Source organism: Ursus arctos, unplaced genomic scaffold, assembly GCF_023065955.2.
Source record: "Ursus arctos isolate Adak ecotype North America unplaced genomic scaffold, UrsArc2.0 scaffold_2, whole genome shotgun sequence".
Lineage (NCBI taxonomy): Eukaryota > Metazoa > Chordata > Mammalia > Carnivora > Ursidae > Ursus > Ursus arctos.
The window spans coordinates 14183052-14203564 of NW_026622874.1; the positions used below are offsets into that span (position 1 = coordinate 14183052).

The 20513-nt window shown below is 41.3% G+C and overlaps 1 protein-coding gene and 1 long non-coding RNA gene across 2 annotated transcripts in view; one reads left to right on the forward strand and one right to left on the reverse strand.

Annotated features, from left to right (window-relative positions):
* Positions 1–5439, reverse strand: part of TNFSF4 (TNF superfamily member 4) — a 28858-nt gene extending 23419 nt beyond the window's left edge. The window contains exon 1 of the mRNA XM_026509343.3: positions 5141–5439. Within this exon, the coding sequence (XP_026365128.1) occupies positions 5141–5293 (153 nt within the window). The 5' untranslated portion in view covers positions 5294–5439. The remainder of the gene's footprint in view (positions 1–5140) is intronic.
* LOC123001584 (uncharacterized) overlaps positions 1–20513 on the forward strand; it is a 218432-nt gene that overhangs the window by 129697 nt on the left and 68222 nt on the right. The gene's annotated exons all lie outside the window — the stretch shown is intronic.

Below are 20513 nucleotides of genomic sequence, written 5' to 3' on the forward strand. Positions count from 1 at the left end.
CATTTCCAGCATGATTTCTGTCCAAATTACTCTGTCCTGTGTTGAGCGCATGGGTCGGAACACGTATCTAAATTTTTCGTTTAGAAAATATCACTACTGTGTAAATAGTGAACAATATCAGGCTCCCCGACAGTGTTCATTCTCTTACACATGGATCAGCTCTTGGCTTCCTGCGGAAAGTTTTCTAATCTTAACTCCTCAGGAGAAGAGAGTAGGCTTTCTTTAAAAAAATCATAAATCTGAGAATGGTTAGTTTTACTGTGGTGCCCCCTAGTGCTGTAAGAGATTTGACTCACTCTCTTATTCGCCGACACATAGACCACAGGAGAGAAGCGAAAGTTGGAGAAGCAACAATTCTAGTAATTTTTCCTGTATTCTCTTTTGCGTAGACTACACTAAAGTGTGCTCCCTTCGCATGAGTCACAAGACCCTTGGTGATCTGCCCCCGCCTAGGTTTTCGGCCTCACCTTTTGCCACTTTCCCCTATGAACACTCAACTTCAACCACTCTGAACAAATTGCGGTTCTACGGAGGAAGCCTTCTGACCCTGTCCAAGGCCATCAGCTCTCTTGTCCATTTAAAGAATTTCCACTCCTCTTCTAATATCAGCTGAAGCATTACCTGTTCCCCCAGCTTCTACCATCTCTGAGGTTCTGGGGTTTTATCTGTAAATAGACTATGTCTAATGCCTGCTGAAAAATCCGAAGATTCTATGTATTTTTATTCATACCTCCCCTGAAAAGCTGAAAATACTTAATGACAAGCTCAGTTCAACACTTCAGATGTTTCTTTTTCATTCTCACAGAATTGCTTATGAAATGCAAACTCGGATATATTGCAAATCACTTATTTGCCCATCTGTCATTTAAGAAAAGAATTTCTAAAAAATGTGTTAGATTACATGGGGACACATTTAAATTGAGCTAATCCGAGATGAGATTTGTTCAGGCAAAAACACCTCTTTTTCTTCCTAATTGATACATAAATTCCAAGTTCTAGCCTGAAACTTCACCAGGAAACTGTGAGTTCTGATTCTGGGCATCACTGGTACAGAACAGATCACTCATTTTCCAAGTACCCCCCACTTCTGTTCTTCCCAGCAGGAAAAGTGGTAAGAGTGTAAACCTTTCATTGTGAGATTCGCTGAGGAATTATCACTAACGGCCCTCACGTATATAAAGTGCTATGGTAGAGGTGGTACAAACCTTGGAAAAGGCCTGGCTTCTAAAGCCCTGAGACATGTGGATATAATTCTTTCTTTTTTCTTTTTGAAGATTTTATTTATTTATTTGAAATAGAGAGATAGCAAGAGACAGTATGAGCGGGGAGGCGTAGAGAGAGAGGGAGAAGCAGTCTCGCCACCGAGCAGGGAGCCCAACGCAGGGCTCGATCCCAGGACCCTGGGACCATGACTTGAGCCCAAGGCAGATGCTTAACCAACTGAGCCACCCAGGTGCCCCATGTGGATATACTTTATGAAAGCTTCGTGCATTATAGGTCAGCTTTTTTTTTTCTTCTTTTTTTTTAATTTATTTTTTTATTATGATATGTTAGTCACCGTGCAGTACATCATTAGTTTTTGATGTAAAGTTCCATGATTCATTGCTTGCGTATAACACCCAGTGCTCCATGCAATACGTGCCCTCCTTAATACCCATCACCGGGCTAGCCCATTCCCCCACCCTCCTCCCCTCTGAAACCCTCAGTTTGTTTCCCAGAGTCCATAGTCTCTTGTGGTTCGTTCCCCCTTCTGTTTACCCCCCACTCTTCCCAGCTGAAACTACAGATACAACTAGGAGCCTGACACTTTAAATGACAGGTCCCAATAAATATCCAAACAATGTGTATTGGTTTTAGTGAAAGAAACACTCAGTTTTATAACTCGTATCATGGACGTTCTTCTAGGGCAACCACATCTCTCCCCTTTTGAAATAAGGCATTTAGCTAACCCAGAATAGATGTATAGATAAGTACATGATAAATAAATAAGTACAGATTACAAATATATGTGCAAAATTTATTTCCTCCAGTCCCTTCTTAAGAAGCAGGAAATTCATAAGCTTAGACACAAAAATCTATTTACTTATATTTTGTATATCTCAAATCCTCATACCCATTCTACAAAAAAAAAGAAATATATATATATATATATATATATATATATAAACTACATACTCACAGGATATTAAGCTGGAAGAGACCTTTCTGATCATGTGATCCAACTGCCTTGTGTTAAAATGAGTAAATCAAGGCCCAAAGAGGGAAGTTACAGGAGGAGTGGGTATGACCTAACTTTTTTTCTAGTATCTCAAAAACTAAAACTTCTGCTTTTGGGGCGCCTGGGTGGCTCAGTTGGTTGAGTGTCTGCCTTCGGCTTGGGTCATGATCCCAGGGTCCTGGGATCAAGCCCCATGTCGGGCTCCTTGCTCAGTGGGGAGTGTGCTTCTCCCTCTCCCTGCCGTTCCCCCTACTTGTATTCTCTCTCTCTCTCACTGTCTCTCGCTCTCTGTCAAATACATAAGTTTTAAAATCTTAAAAAAAAAAATTTCTGCTTTTCACATAAGTACATACAACTTAATAGAGTTGTGAAAAAACACAGGTTACTAAATAAATTTGATTGAAGGGAAAGTCCACTGTCATTGAAGTTTAATAGTTATATCTGTATTTTTTTTTACAGAGTTGTACATGGAGGCAGTTATTTTATAAAGCTGAAAGTTAAATCTAGGAAATAAGAAAAATCATGATTATTCTCCAAATATGTTTTCCTACAATAAAAGAGATCCAGTGTAACTGGTCAAATGATCAGCATTTCAGCTCAATTTCACCCCTCAGTCACATCACTGGAATATTAGGTTTTATAAAAGTAGAGGTTTGATTTACATCACCACCAGCCCTATCCTTTAACCAAAATTCCCATCTTATCAATGAGTTTAGGAAGGCTACGAGTCTACGTCTGTTTTTCAATAGCTACACTACACCATTCTGTCTCTCTCTCTCTCTCTTTCACACACACACACACACACACACACACACACACACACTGCCACCACCACCGTTTGATCAAATTCCAGGGAGAACACACATGACCCATCTATGCTATCCTTCCCCCTAATAGACTACATGAGATTAAATGTAAGGACCCATTGTGCTGCCCTGGGTCCTACAACAGTACAAGAAATTATGTTAGCTACAGCAGTCTAGCTAAGAAATAAGAAAAAAGAAATTAAATGTGATGTGAAGCGAAGAATTTCAAATATCTGCGCCAAAAAAAATCTGTACCCCGAGTATATGAGAGCACATTTCTTGAGCCAGCAGCTCTAACATACCTCCTATGTCTTTGGTTCCATTTCTGTGCCAGGACCAGAGAAAGCTAATTCTCTCCCAGAGATCGGCTCAGTGAATTCTAGCATCCTGGAAACCCGCACTTAGCTTTCTCTCCAGGCTCTGTCACAGAGTCTCTGGGTGACTTGCCAGAAAGGACCCCTCTCCTTCTCAGCATCTCTTAGGTATTAACAGTCTGGGCGGTCCCACCACCAGCTGGCTATATATCTGTTTCACCTTTTCCTCTGTCCTGCTCAGAGCCCCAGTGCAATTGCTGAGCCTTGACTGGGGCCATCTGTTCTGTCTTTCCATCACCCCACAGTGTAAGGAAATATGTAACACTGTGGTTGTCTGAAAAAGCACTCTCAGGGCTCCCAGACCTGGTGACTGCACTCAGCTGTTCTATTTTTGGTCATTCTCTTTGTTTTCTTCTCAGAAAAGCCTAATTCCGGTCTATGTCTTAGGCATCTTGCCATGGACACGTTACTCCTCCCCCATCCCTCCCCCCTAATCGCCTACTCTAATTTTATCCAAGGGGCTCTGCACAGAGAAGGAAATGTGTGACAAGACCAAGAGAGGACTGGCACATTGGTGTGCTTACTAGTCCGCAGACTCGACATGACACCAGCTACACTCCTGGAATTTAGGAACATGAGCCCTCTCTGCGGTACACTGATCACAACCACACTCCCACCAGCCTCTGTGCACCAAAAACCCCTACTTCCTGTAGACAAAGACAAGCCCAGGCATTGGTTAGGACTCTGCTTATCTTATCCTGGTCTAATTTGAGGTACCCAGTCTTTGACATGGCCATGAGAAATTTAAGTTCCCCTTATTTCACCTTTACCAGGGAGAGACTTTTCTAACCTAAAGTGACCTGCCAAGAAAACAAGAATTATCAGACTAGCCCCACCAAGGGAACATGGGAAGATGATACATTTATTTTCTTTTCAGTGGAATCTCTTGCAGCCAAGAACATCCTTAAAGACAAAATAATGTTTGTAGATATAAACAAGTAAATAAGAAAAAATAATGTAGAAGGAACCAGAACAAAGAGAAGGAAAAAGGGAAAGAATATCTTGATTAAGTGGGAGAAATGCTTAGAAAGATGATCACCCACTACAGGATGTACTGGACAAAGTGGAAAAAGACAGAGTGATATCTGTAAGTTGCGATTGGTGCAGAAAGACTGAAAAATAATCTTTGATTAAGTTATTGGGGTAAATATTTGGCCTTGTGTGAATATGCACATGAACACACACTTCTCTGCCCTTAAAATCCATAGGTTAGCTATTTAAAGGACTTGATAGTGGTACCTTCAGCATTCCTCAAAAAGCAAATCGCCCATGGGGTTTATGAATACAGTGGGAAAGTGGAACCGGTCCCTTCCTTATTTCCCTTTTATATAAATTCCCTGATCAGATGCTTACTAGCAGAATGAGTAAAGCAAGGGTATCAGTGACTCCAAGCTTCGAAGTGAGAGCTCATAAAGGAATACCAGGATTTTTGCATTGCAAAAGGAAGAAGAAGAAGGAAGAAGAAGAAGAAGAAGAAGAAGAAGAAGAAGAAGAAGAAGAAGAATCCAGAAGCAGTGCCCTTGCCCTACATACCTCTGCTGTGCCGCACCACTGCCACTACTGAAAAGAAGGAAGGAAAGGAGAGACAGGAGGGTGTTTGACCACACTTTACGATCACTGAGGGGCAGATGAGGGCAATGAACAGTTTGGGCACCAGATTATTTCCAAGTGACTGGAGCTGCTGGAGCTGCCATCAGCATGAGCTGGAGGAAACAAAGTGCCCAGTGGAGCATCCATCTTACCTGGGAAGCATAGAAGTGTAGGCAGATGTAGGTGAAACACAGGAGCAGACCCAGCCCCTGAATTACGGCTGCCACCAGCAATAGCTTGTTCTTCTGGAATCTTCGCCCTGGTGTGTTTCCCACATTGTCGTCCAGGGGTTGGACCCCTTCCATCTTCACAGTATGGATGCAAGGAAGATGAAAACTGTGGCAAAGGGGAGCCTGAGGGAGACTGACCTCTTCTCCACAAAGAAGGAGATGAAGGGAAAACAAAGTTTATCAATCAGAAAATACACAGAGGTCCCAGGACCAGAGATAAGAGGCAATTGAAAGAGCAGAACGCACTCTCTCAGTTTTAACACTGCAGCTTCTGCAGGCAGGCGGGGGAACTTCTTTGTGACTAATCTAAATTTCCCCTTTACTTTCTTTCTTTTTTTTTCTCTGGGCTAACAGGGAGTTGTTTTTGTGGCATTCCAGTTCTGATTTGAGTGACTGTGAAATGACAGTCATAAAAGTGTGCTAATTTCTTAATTTCTCATTGCACCAGTAACCAAATTGTGGGTCACTTGATAGAGATAAAAATCATCATCCGTTGATGTAGGAGTTCCTCCATCCCTTCCCTGAGGTGTCTTAAATCATAGAAGAGATTTGAGGAAATGTTGGACTTAATTTCTCATCTGCACTTTATTGGGTAACTAAGCATTGAATCATTGTACAAATATATATATATATACGCACACAGACCGTTCTTGAAAGAGAGAAAAGAAGAAAATAAGATAGTGGTCATGTAGCAGTAAAGGAGTAAGATCCTCTGGGGTTAGTACATTACATTATAATAAATACTGAGCCTCCACTATTGTCAGACTGTGCTAGACGCCTTACAGTCTTTTTCTCATTTGATCTCTTGAGGCAGATTTAGTAAACATTTACGTGATTAATTTAAAGCATAACAGAAAAGAAGCAGAAGAGTATCCTGACTTTTTTCCCCTTCCTTCCACTTTTCCTTTTCCTCTTACATAATTTTTGCATGAATGAAGAAATGAACAGATTGTAATAGACTGTTCCTTCCTTTGAGGTCAGGGGTGGGACTCAGAACTTGGCAAGTGAGAGTATTCTATCAATAGACAGGCACTACTTACCCTTGGCACTGCAATAAATGATATAATGAAATAAATGATGAAATGATTTATAATGTCAAGTCCAGATTGACAAATATCTACGGGATACGTAGTAAACCCAATGCTGTACTGGAGGACATGGGGGTGCTGGTGAGGGGGGAAGTTTGAGGTAGAATTCTGTTTCTTCTGTGGGCAAGTAGGTCTCCCTAAGCTCCCCATGAGCCGTTCAACAGATATTTAAAGAAAGAAGGGAGGAAAGACTATTTTGATATCAACAATATGAAATGCTATATCAACTTAATTTTATAGACAATGAATATGAGGCATATTCCAAAAAGAAACAGTTTGTGGAAAATGGAAAGTACTTTTATTATTACAGCATAAATCGAAGAAAGTATGAATTAATATCCTCATTATAAATCATTATGCCTTGCGCTTGGAGGACACTTTGGTCTTCAGAAATTCAAGTTGTCTGGAAGATAAGGTAACACTTTATCATAGACTCCAAGCCAAAATTTAAAAGCCAAGTTCCATTGAAACTTATCTCTAGCTAGTTATGCCTATGAACAAAGTATGTGTAACATGCAGGGTGTGGAGGGGGAAAAAAATGAAAGAAAAATCAGTGCGTAGAGAGCCCAATTCTTGTGTAATAGTTGGTAATCATAAATAGATGTTAAAATTGGTAACGACTTACTCATTTATTTTCAAAACCCGACTAAAAGAGTCAAAGCCTAAAATACTATCAGAAACTCTAAAGACTAGCTGGAAAAGATCTATGAAAACTATTAATGCTGAAATCATAGAAAATATTTTTAAATGACTGCCAAAAGAACGGAAAAAAATAAACATTTAGCGTATGTACTTAGGCCCGGAGCCACATCTCTTCTCATTATTAACATCGTGGTTTCTACGAAGAAAAGCTACAATTACTATGTTTTAAGCTTCCATGTTTGTGTCGTCCCAAGAGAGCGCAGGGCCGACCGTTGCAATGTGTGGGCCTGCAGCGCACCTCTCACCTCCCCGTCCGGGTCTCCAACACCGTATTTTGCCTCCGTGTGATGTTTTGGTTGAAGTTCAAGTGGTGGCAGACATTGAAACATTTCTTTTTTTATTGAACACATCCTCACAGCTTCTTCACGTTCTTTGTGGGAAGCAGAGGAATAGACCCAGAAAAAAATAAATATAAATTGGCCTGGAAGTTCCAGGCAAGCCCTTTTGACAGACGACATCAGCACTTCAAAGTTGGGCTGGCCTGGCATTTGGGACAAGTGAGACCGCTGTCTGAGACATCACCCATGGTTCGATCTCAGGCAGACAAGCAGAGTCCTCCAGCTTCAAAGCAGATGTTTTCAACCAGGTCGAGTATGTTACCCGAACCTCTGTGCCGTGTTGTAAAGCTTCGCACAGAGATCACACACACACACACACACCAGAGCAAGCCAGCCTTGGAAGGAAGCTTCAGACTTCATTCCAAGCGATTATCTTCCCATAGGTCTTTGACCTCTCAGTGAATGGCCATTTCAAGATTACAGAAAACTATGGAAAATAAAAGGCTTTGACAACTGACAGAATACCTCATGCTTAGAAAGCAGCAAAAACTTAAAAAAAATTATTTATTTATTTTTTTTTTTGGCGTGTGTGTAGTATTTGTTTTGTGCTGTTCTATTTTGGTTTTTTGGTTTGGTTTGGGGGGAGTTGTCATGGTAAAATCTGGCTTTTCATTGGTTTCTAAGTCATTTGTCCGTTCAACCAGCACAAGCCAGGTGCCGGCATACTGGTGTTAGGGGAGCGACATGAACAAAACACGTTCTCAGTCCTCAAGGACGTCCTAGGCAGGAAGTCAGGACAGCCACAGGTGGGAAAGGAAGAGCAGTAGTAGCCAGACAGAGAATGAAGGAAACACACGCAACCTGGTGAAGCTTCTCGTGCATTGCTGGTTTGGGAACTGCGACTGGAGAGGAGGACTGTGAGCGAGAGTGGCTGGGGAAGAGGCTGAGAAGCTGTCACAAATGGACTTTTGTTCCAGGTCAAGAACTTTGAACTTTATCCTGAAGGTTCTGGGGAAACAAGGAAAGATTTGAAGCGGAATGTGAGATGGTGACATTTTAGAAAAGTATCTCCTTGAGTGAAGTAGAAATGGCAGGGAGGGGTCACGGGGACCAGCTGAGGGACTTTTCCAGGGTGCCCTGTGCCAGCTGAGGAGAAGAGGGTGGTCTGGAGCAACCCCCACCCTGAGCTGTCCCTGTCTTCCATCCTTGAGCCAGAGGCTTTGCCCTACAGGAAGGGCTATCTTTCCGCAAAGGTGTGCGTGGCTTCCCAAGCCCCAAGTGAACAAAGAGCCGAGTCCACCCAGATAAAAGCCCCCTATTTAAATTCATAAATTCAGAGCCAGCATCTTGTTCTAATTCACATAAAGACAGCACTATGAGTTGGGGTGGTCCTGAGGGCTTGCAATTATTTAAGTGAGAATAATAAAATCCTAAACTGAATCAGAGAGAAGATATTTACAGTGGCTATTAACTCACCAAATGTTTTGAGGTCCTATTCTATGCCAACCTCTAAGGACAGGTGACAAATTAAGATAGTCGGTGATGGAAACAAATGCATGTGAAATGTCAAAAGCCTTATTTGCCATCTGTCTTCCCAACCTGCTCTAGAGCCTAATGTCCTCATTCTGGTTAATGTTTCAGCACTCTAGAATCTCAAAACCCCAGAGTCAGCTTTGACTCTTCCTTGGTCCCGATTAGTCAAGCTCTGTAGCACTATCCCTGCGATGCGGCTCATACTTTCCTCCACTTTGGCTTTCTTACTGCCTCTGATCCAAGTCCTTATTACACCTCACTTCAACTCCCGAATGAAACTGCCAGCTGTTCTTCCAATTTCCAATCTCTTTGATCTCTAATCCATGCTGCTTTGGCAGGCTCTTTAAACCCAGTGATGACCAAATCCTGGCAAGGGTCTCCATCTCAAAAAAGATGCAGCTGAAACTCATTAGCTTGATATTCGTGTCACTCTGTAATGGGACCTCAGGTTTCATATTTCCGCTCCAAACTTACCTCCCTCTGTTTCTTGATGATTTCTGATAGTCGTCGTGCCTCAAATATCCTTACCCTCCATCTCTAGCAATCAAAGCCTACACACTACATACACATTTTACATGAAGGGCTGGCTGTCTTGTGAGGCATTGAGCTTGCAGTGTTGCCAAAAAAACTAAACAAAAACCCAGAAAGAATCCTGTTCCAGGAATCCATCGAGTGGGAAGGGTTATATGAACAGTAGTTCCCGAAGCCTAGTTGATCATCAGAATCATGAGGATAGCTTTTGAGAGATTCAGATTCCTGATCCCTTCACTCTAGAAATTCTGATTTGAGAAGTTTGGGGTAGTGCCTTATGAATCTGTATTTCTAAAACTTTTGATAAGAGCCAGATTTGTGAATCTCCCCAGATGACCGCTTAAGGGGTCATCATCTCTTTCACTATTACATTTCTATGATAAGGAGTCTCCCCTGGGCCTCCCAGAAGAATGCAGTTGTTCCCACCCCTGTGTCGAGAGCATTTATCATGATCTCTCTTGTGTCATAACAATTTAAATCTATTTCAGGCTCCTCCATGATGTCGCATGATCCTAAGGTTAAGAGTCTTGTATAGCACTCACTCTCAGGGCCGAAATCGTCTTTCCATAAATATTTACCAAATTAAATTAAATTTGCTTGCAATAGATCTGAAGTGTGCTATTTTCAGGACCAGAAAGAATGAAAGTCTAAACAAAACTGAAAATGGCACTATTAAATACAGAAGTTTCCTGATAGCTGGACTTTGGTCTTAGATGTGAAAGATTAGCAAACCTGAAATGTGTACTTTTCATTGAAACCGGATGTACACCATTATTTCAAATGCAAATGTGAACCCTTCTAGTGATATTTCGTTGGGGTTTCAGACTCATTAGCCCCTCATCTTGTCAACCCCTTTTCTTCTGATGCCGATTTCCCCTTCATTCTTCATATTTGCTACTTTTCTTTATCTTGAGTTAATCATTGGCAGTTATTTTAGAGCGTGATGATAGATTCTAAAACTTAGTGGCACAAAACAGCCACAGAAATTTTTCTCTCTGTGGAAATATGCCCAGGAAGTATTACACCATTATGAGAAGAAACTATCTAGACACAGCATTACTTTTTAAGTTGTGTACAACATGTGGCACCACCAAGAATATATAAAAATTTGTAAGGAGATCTTTTAAGACATAATAATATAGGCAGTTTTCTTTTTTAAAGAATCAACTTTATTGAAATATAATTATAGACAAAAAATCCTTTATCCCATTAAAGTGAAAAATTAGATGAGTTTTGGCTGTAGATACGAGTGAAACCACCATCACATACAGAGCCCTTATTCACACCCAAAAGATAATTTTTCTTTCAAAAATAGTCATTCTAAAAGCAAATCCAAACAGAGTACATAAGAACCTCCCTCCTCTTTCCAAACTGCATTTAATTGGGTATAAATTGGAATTCATGTAAACTAGTGATTCCCAGCAGGAGGAGATTTGGCTCCCCCAGGAGTCAGTCCTTTGGCCATGTCTGGAGACATTTTTGGTTGTCTGGATTTGGGGTGGGTGTTACAGATATCTGCTGGGTAGAGCACAGGGATGGGGCTAAACATCCCACAAGGCACAGAGCAGCCCCCACTACAACAAAGGATTAATGGTTTAAAATGTCAATAGTGCTAAGATTGACGAACCCTGGTATAAGATCCATTTCCATAATTGACCATGAATGAAGCAATACAGTACTCACTCTCTGAGCATTGCATGTGCTTATTGTCCTGCCTAACATGCCTCTCCACTGCCCAGAAACAAATCTATAAGGAGGGTACTATTTTTCTACCCATTTTATAATTGAGAAACCGAGGCTTAGTGAGATGAACTAACTTGGACAAGGTCACATAGTAACCTTGTGATATGGGATATGAATCCAGGTCCTTTTTCTCTGAGGTCTGTTCTTAAACTCCGTGTGATACTATTAATTTTTTTGAAGATTTATTTATTTATTTATTTGAGAGTGAGAGAGAGCAGAGGGGAGGGTCAGAGGGAGAGGAAGAGAGAAACTCAAGCAGACTCCGCACTGAGAACAGAGCTGACGTGGGGCTCGATCTCACAACCTGAACCAAAACCAAGAGTCAGATGTTTAACCAACTGTGCTACCCAAGTGCCCTGAAACTATTAATTTTTTAAATGAAAATACAAGCTCTGTGTCTGGCCCAGGCACTTAGTAAGCAACCAGTATATCTAAGCAGATGTTAACATGGCCAAATTCACAAGCCACTAATTCAGTAACAAAATAACTTATCGGCTGGATCTGATTTTTTCCCAAATTGTTGATGAATAGAATACACGCTCATGTTTCTTACATGCCTTCTGTGTGCCAGGAACAACTCCGAGTTTCATTCAATCCTTCTGGGAACAACCGTGCGTGGTTATTATTAACCACATCTTTGAGATGAGGAACCAGAGTCTCAGAGTAACTTAACCACAGCAGTGTTGGGATTTAAACCAAGATCATCTGGGTTTGTCTGTTTGCTTAACGGTTCCAAACCCTTAATAGCTGACGGTATAGACTAAAAGCCCGTGTCCCACCACAGTTCGCTGTTGAAGTCCTAACCCCCATATGATGGTATTTGGAGACGGAGGATAATTAGTTCATGAAGGTGGAGCCCTTGTGTGATAGGATAAAGGCCTTTATACTCTCTCTCTCTGCCAATGAGGGGTACAGTGAGAAGACAGCCACAAGACAGGAAGAGAGCTCTCACCAGAACCTGACCATGTTGATTCCTTGATCATGGCCTTTTGGCCTCCAAACCGTGAAGAAAATAAATTGCCGTTGTTTAAGCACCCAGTCTACGGTATTTTATTAAGGCAGCCTGAACAGACTGCGAAAACTGAAAATTATAAAAACCATACCACAGGAGCATTGTTTCTTGAACTCTCTCTTGTTCCTAGCTCCAGATACATGCACTCTGTGATAACAAGGGTTTTATCCTGTCTTCTTCAATGTACTTCTAGGGAACTCTTTTCTGAATGTACTTCTAGTTTGGAGCTAGAGTAAAAGAATCTATAAAATACACTGAGCAATGTTTCTAGACAGAGGAGGCCTTCAGTAGATGTTGTAGTGTGATTTTTGTTTTTTGAATCTGTAAGGGCATTTTAGTGTTTTTTCTTCCACTGCCGCATATGTTCATTCACCTCCTCTTAAAGCTTAGGTCTGATCAGCAATCTCTCTCTTTCTCTCTTTTTGAAGGTAGTTTTCCCTTATCTCCCTACTCTCAATACCACTGTATGGTTTATTCACTCATTTCCACCTCCCTAAGCTGTACTAATAAGTCCTAGGGATATGTCCTTTCTGCAAAAATCACACACACACACACACACACACACACACACACACATACACACACACACACACACACACACACACACACACCCCTGCAACTTTATGCAAATCAGTTCAGGGAATTCCTCCAGGCCTCTCCCTCCTACTTTTTGCTGTGTTCCTTGGTGCTTTCTAGGCTCATTCTGGGAAAGCTGGATTAGTCTCTTTTTTTTAGCACCAATTACAGTCTACCCTGTGTTAGAGTTCTGCACAGATGTGCCTGTCACCCACTGGAGAAGAGGGTACATGCCTTAGCCATTGTCATATGCTCCTCCTCCCCCCAGAACTAGTCCATGGCTGTGCTCAGTACAGGGACTGAATTCAATTGGATTGAGGGCTATAGTTTTATTCTAGTTCTTTGGAGCTTCTACTGTTCTATCCCTTTACCCTTCTAGTTCCATGATTCCCTGCCATTCTTTGATTCCACTTTGCTTATTCTTGACATTCTGCGCAAAGTCAAAAGACCTGTATGCAAATAAAAGCTTTACTACTTCCTGTTGGATAAATTATTTAACATCACAGCCTTCATTTAGTTATTTTTGATCAATCAGGAGGTGATAGATAGATGATGGATAGATAGATAGATAGATGATAAATAACCTTGTAATTAGGATACTGCAGCTGTCATTTAAAAAAGGAGAAAACACTACAGTATGAATAAATTTACAAATGACTAAAATAAAGTTGTATCAGAATTAAGAGACAACTTGAAATGGGGTTGCTTTTTTTTTTCTTATAGAAACGTTATAACAAAGTGATAACAAAAAAAAAGGACAAATAGAATACAGTGCTAAAAAGACAGAAACTGATACACAGTAGCATTCAGTAATTGTTAGTTGTCATTCATAGTATCATTATTGTAACTTGAAATTGAGCATAGTAAGAGTATTTACATCATGGTAATTGGTAAACACTACAAATTGGGACTTTTTCAGAGAGAACTGCTTTGCCAGCGTGCCACTGGACTAGTGCCACATATTGAAATGATAATATTTTGGATCTATTAGGTTAAATACATTATTATAATTAATTTCACTTGTTTCTATTTGCTTTTTTTATGTGGCCACTAAAAATTTTTAGATTACATTGTGATATTTCCAGTGGATACTGTTGGGCTAGATAGATCCTAACCCACGTGGTAGCCTGACCCTGTCACATTCCGCAATGTGGTCCCAAGTATTTCTAGGCATTCCAGGGAGAGATCAGATGCTCCACAAATCAGTCTAGATTAATGCTTTCCTTCTTTGTCAGCAGTTCTCTCCTTGAACCATTGTTCCTCCTGAGTCTTCAGGCCCCTTGCATGTTTTAATCACCTTGACATTCCAGACTGATCTCTCTAGATCCCTGTTCCTATTGGCTGTGGGTGAGGTCCCCTCCATAGTTACTACAAATGTCTACTGGCAGCACCCAAGAACCCAATATATTTATCTCAAGGGCCCCTACATGCTTCATCTCAGTTTCCAGGTGACAAGGGAAGGTCCAACTCAATGCCCTTTGATGAAAACATTCTAAAGCTCCTTATACACAGTAGCTCCCTCTTCCTTGACACTCTCACTCTCTCTCGTTCTAGTTACTACAGATCTCATCTTCTGTTCCTGGCCCAGACATAGGGAACAAAATTCCCCTAACATACAAAAAAACTACCTTTGATGTGTCCTAGCTGCCCCCACCTCTAACCTGCACGTTATATTAAATAAAGCTCCTTCATAATATGTGTAAAATGTGGGATTCGGTTATTGTAAGGTTAGTAAAAAATATTTTTCATTGGTGTTTTAGTTATTACTTAAGAAAAAAAATGGAGAACGTTCTTATGTTTTATTTTTCTACTTGTGTGGGAGATGAATTAATACTAGCAACTTATATAAGCAGTAGGACACAGTAATCCAGGCAAGATGTGAAGCCCCTTGACTACCAGGGTTGTTGCAGTAGGGATTTGGACAAATGATCAGATTTGGGATGTATTTTGCAGATCGAGCAATAAGACTTACTGGATTAAATATGACAAGTGAAGGAACTCAAGGAATCAAAGACGATTTCTGGATGACTTGAATGAATCGCTATGTATTGGTGCCATTGACTGAGTTAAGAGGAAGACAGCAGACAAGCAGATTGGAGAGGCAGTTTGCAAATCAGGGGATCTGCTTTGGACAGCTCCTCATTTAAGCACCACAGAGATGCTTAAGATGATTCCAAGAGACATTTTATTCCCATTCTACAGATGAGGAAACTAAAGCACAGAGAGGTTATGTAACAAGGTTAAGGTCATTTGGCTGACTCCCCCATGTGATATCCTCCTTCACACAGCAGTGTAGAGGTTAAGATGGCTGAGTCCTAACCCCAGAACCACCATTGGCTAGTTGTGTGACTCTTTGGCAAGACCTTTAAATTCTCTAAGCCTTGACTCTGTCCTCTTGAAAATGGAAAGTTTCCTGCTCAGGGTTTGAGTGAGAGTCAAGTGCAGCAAGATAGGCAATTTGCATGACGTAACATATAGTAAATGTGTGGTAGGTGTTAGCTAATGTTATAGTTGGTCATCTCCAAAGCTAGGACTATTGTAGCATTATGACCCTGGATTACTCCTACTAAAAGAACCCATCTGGGAGGTATATGTTCTCCCTCCAGTCGGCCTTCAGCTTGACCCTAGTTTTGTTTCTCATTGTCAAGACTGCATTCCAGAATGAGAACCCAATTGCCTATGCTGGATACTCTCTGACTTCTAAAAATTAGGGCAGGGGAGAAGCCAGTGAGACATGAAATAAAGCCTGATTGAGTAAAGAAGACATCAGAGGCAGAAGACAAGATACAAAAACTCCACTGAAAGGGTCTGAAATGACCAAAGAGAAAAAGTCCCAGCCTTAATCAGGGAAAGTTAGTTGTCTCAGTGAAAAAAAAAAAAAAAAATAACCACACACGATATAATCAGGCAGTAAAGATCTTGATCCCGGAAAGCCAAAGGTGAAGAGTAATCAAGAGCATTTTCCCCACACTGACCTCATAGGAAGAACTGATCCAAAATTAGCAAAATTGAGAGGTTTAGCTTAAATACCTGGAAAATTCCTTCCCTGAGCCTCCCCCCCCCCCCAGGTGCAGCAGCCTCTTCCACCATCCCATTGTACACCCTAATATCAGAATGCCCCTTCTCCCTCATGGCACTCCATCTGGTAAGAAAATATAGCAGTGGAAAATCAATGCCAACTGACGTGGGGGTACCCTTCCAAACAGTCACCACAGGGATGTGGTCTCTGGTTCCCGCAGTCTGGGGAGACAGTCTAGTATAAGGATTAAGAGCAGGTGCTTTGGAGACTGGCTGCCTGAGTCTGAATTTCAGCTTGCCTCAACCTTTTCAGTAATAATGGAAGAATTGTTGGAGTAATTGGACAGCTTAACCTTATTAAACTTTGGTTTCCTCATTAATAAATGTGGGAAAGAATATAATAATTGTATAGGAAAGGTGGGGAAGAGTACAATAACTTAACAGGGTGGCTCTAAGATGTCAGTAAGATAAAGTCCCTAAAGCACCTGGCACATAGCCTTCGGTGAGCGTTTACACTTATTCTGTCCGTATCTGGAGGTTCATTCTGATTAGAGCAGGATTTCTCAGGAAATGAGTCTTTTCAGAAACAAACAAACAAACAAAACCTGCCAGGAATTTCTTTTTAGTCCATTTCTTTGCTTGCCCCCATTCTAGAGAAAAACATTTATTGGGCACCCAATAAGTTCCAAAAATAAATTGCTAAAGAAAATAGTGGGGAAACTATTGCATAAAGTCCCAAGAATAAAAAAAATCGAGACAGAAAGACTAGACCAAGGTAGATTTCAGAAGTTCGCTGGAAGGGATGAATCAGTGAGGAGGGCTGAGAAAGGCCAACTTTCATCTGCTTACGGAGGTGAGGGGCATTTCTAATGTCGTCCCAATGCTGAGTTTTGATTTCCTCCTGTACGTTGTTGTGATCCCCCTTCTTCCTTTTCCCAAACATATAAACTCCCAGATGACCAGAAAATCTGTGTTGGCTGGAAACAAACAGGAAAGGGGAGGAGGGAAACTCTACTGTATGTCTGTGTCTTATCTCAGTAAGAGCTCCAGGCGAAAGAATAGGCTGTGCTAGAACACAGAGCACTGGTCAGGTAATCCTGGGGACCCCCAGACAGTGAAGAAGATACAAATAAGGGGGTTGCCTGGGGAGATGCCTGTCAGCTCTGCAGCCACTCTGGAGGGATATGCCCCAGCCCAAAGCCCCCAGGTGATTTCCCCTTCAGAAAAGGCAGCCTGTGATTATGGCTAGCACGCAGGACAGGAGGGCAGAAAGCCGGAGGTAGCACTAGGGTGATTAATTGCCAAATTGGGATGCTTTGTGAGTGAAAGGGAAGACTATTCAAAACTACTCGAAATAATGTTGGGTCAACAACACACCCCAGGACTGTCCAGGCAAGCCAACACATGACCACCCCCCCATCTGTGTCCGTTGTCCTAGTCTAGGTACAAACACAAAACTAGAAAAGTAGAAGATGTATGCTGAGGAACAAAGAAAAAAGGGTGGATAAGTGATGGGGGAGGAAGGAAACATCTTTAAAAACACTATGATATGCCAGGCCTATGTGGAGCATGTCATGTTCATGATCTCATTTATTCCCGGCAGAGTGGGGATTTTAGGGAAGTGATGTAGCTGGTATGTGAACTCGGGACACTCTGATGCTGCACTCCATCCTTTTTTGCCCCATGCTCCCACCCTGGCCCCAGCACTCATCACCACAGTGGTGATCATAATGACTGTTGTTCTTATGGAATATCTGAAAACTCCATGAGATGCTTTATATATGGTAGCTCATTGCAGTCATCAAAAACCTGCAAGGCAATGAGGAGACAGGTTCAGAAAGGTTCAATAACTTCCCCAAGCTCATACACCAGTAAGTACTGGAGCCAGAATTCAAACTCAGGGCTGCTGGCTGCAGAGCCAGTGTTCTCATTCACTAGGCTATAGAAAGAATAACACTATGAAACTGAGCACAGGGGAGGGCCCGCAGCTGTGCAGCATGAGTAGCTGAGGAGAGAGCGTAGCCACGAAGCAAACTTTGCCACTCAAACCTTGGCTCCAGTTACACCTGTCCTCCCTGCACAAGACACTCTGCCCGCCATGCTCTTCGCTGCCCTTTTGCAATTAATTGACCACACTGTTCTTTTATCTTACAATCATCTCCCCTTCCTCTCTGCCTATCTATAATACTAGCCTTCTTCAGGGTTGTGCTTTATTTCTGCCACAGTGTTTTATTAGTACAGTTCTGCTTCCTGCCTGTCCTGGCTGTCATTTTTCTTTACAAGGAGACGCTAAGCAACTTTCAGAACTGTGGCTCTTTCTCCCTTTGATATCCCACAGCAACTAAGAAGCTACAGTCATGTGGTAAGAGGTGGGTTGAATACCACTGCATTCAGTTGAATGTTTACATAAATCTTTACCCCTGACCCTAACATTGAAAGAGGAAATCCCCAGGACAAACAGAAGTCACTCTTTCTTGTACATACACATCTCTAAAAAATTCACTGAAAATGAACAATCATAACCATTTAGTCATTAACTTTCTTCTTCCTCACTTTGAGCCAATCTTTCAAATTGACTTCTCCAACATGTGTGCGTGCTTGACCTTGCTCTTGAGCCAGAACTTTTAGCAGTGCACCACAGTTCACTAGTGTAGGGAAGGGGCTGAAGTGTTTCTCAGGGCCTGGCACGTATATTTGCTTGAAGTGCTTTTTTTTTTTTTTTTTAATGAAGGAGGCCTGGATGAATGATAGCTGTCCCAGCAAATGCCTGGTTAGACAGAGCCCAATAATTTCTGGGTGCCGGAAGTTAGGTGCCACCAGAGTGAAAAGAGGAACTATGAAGTGAAATTAAATTGCAACTGCTCGGACCAAAATACATGGAAGTTAAAAATAGAAACACAGAAATGAGGTTTGTTTCAATTCTCAAACAGAGAGATCGTGGATGGAGAATCACATCAGCTACAGATGTTCTGTATCTGTAGTTACAGTTCTGTAACCGTAGTAGATACAGAACAATTAAGAGAAACAAGAGCTTTCTAGTCATTTTACTAGAAAATAAAAAGACAAAACAAAGGTTATGAAGCACCTAGTCTAATAAACCCTCGTTCATTTATTTTTTTAAATAAGTTCATTTTATCTGACTTACAAAATATGAGTAATAATGATATGGTGTTCTTTTTAAGTTAAAGAATGAATCAAGTATTGATTTGGATGGGCATAATTTATCAGACCTAATTATACGTCACGGAACAGAGAGTGCAACACGGCTTCATGTTTTCTTCAGAACATGATCACAGAATCCATTTTGCATTGGGGCAGATAACTAGTGGTCCCCACAAGTCTATTCTCTTATGCAAGCCCTTTGCCATCCAGGCAGAGACCACTTTCTCAACTTCCCTAGCAGTTGTGGCCATGAAATTTAGTTCTCACCGATGGAACGTGAGAGGAAGTGATATAAACATATATCTTCTGTTATCACTTGCTTGAAAGGAAATTGCTTGTTCTGGACTTCCTCTCTTTCCCCTTCCTTTTAACTGAAACATGGATGAGCCACGTGATTTACCTCTGACTGCACAGGTGCGCATCAGCCCTGGGAGAACACAGAGCACAGGAGGGAAGGAGCATGCGCCCCAACTGACCTCGCCGAGCTAGACTGTTATACGAGAGAGACATATCTTTCATCTCAAATCACTGTATTTTGAGGTCCCTTTTCCAGCATCTCAGGTTTTTCCATAACCAGTACAATGAAAGAGAGATCCACCTATTTTCTCAAGGGCTCTTTTAACCCTTGTATTTCAAAATCATTCTCCTTTAAATCATCTGATCATGCTACCGTCTTGGTTGATTCCCTCTTCTTCAGTTGTTAACTGATCTGAACCAGCCAGAGCCTCCTTTCTCAAACACTTTAAGTGTGATTCTCCAATTGTACTTTCACAGACTCAATATCTTGACTCTTGCAAGATTTGCAGTTTTATTCATCACTCAATTTACTTTACATTCAAATGTTCACAGCCATAGACTTAGAAAAGATGGAAAAGGATATTTATGTGAGGACTAATTTCATTATTAGCCAATTCATTAGTGAATATTTTATGTTGTAAAAAATTTTCTTTCTCTGTACAACCTAAGATCAGGGCCTCAGATAATGTTACCTCAGTGCCAAATCATCATACCTGAGAAGATTTTCAAAAGGTATTCAGGAAAAGGAGAACTTGTCTATTCCTTTAGTGATTAACCTAATTTTTTAAAAAGATTTTATTTATTTATTTGATAGAGAGACACCGAGAGAGGGAACACAGCAGGGGGAGTGGGAGAGGGAGAAACAGGCTTCCTGCCAAGCGGGGAGCCCAATGCTGGGCTCGATCCCAAGACCCTGGGATCATGACCTGAGCCAAAGGCAGACATTTAATGACTGAGCCACCCAGGCGCCCCTGACTAACCTAAATTTTTAACAAGCATACTAACAAACTCAAAGTTTCATATTTTTATCCTCTCTTAAGCTCTACACAGATCGTAGAATGTTTTCATTCTAATCAGTGTAATTCCCTTAACTTAAACGCTGTAGCTGTCTGGTATTTTGGTTCTGTCTTGTTTTGATTTGTCCTACCAGTTAAGTATTATCGTTGCTGTTATTATTTTATACAGTCGTTTGTTTTTATTTAACCACATCTTTAATCACATACTTGCTCACCATTTCTTTTTGCAGCTCAGACTTTCCATTCATGCTCAAACCCCGGAGAGGACTGCCTTGTGGTTATAAATACTCAGGGGAGATTTTTCTTCCTTTGCTCAAACCAAGGTCAAACCAGACAAGA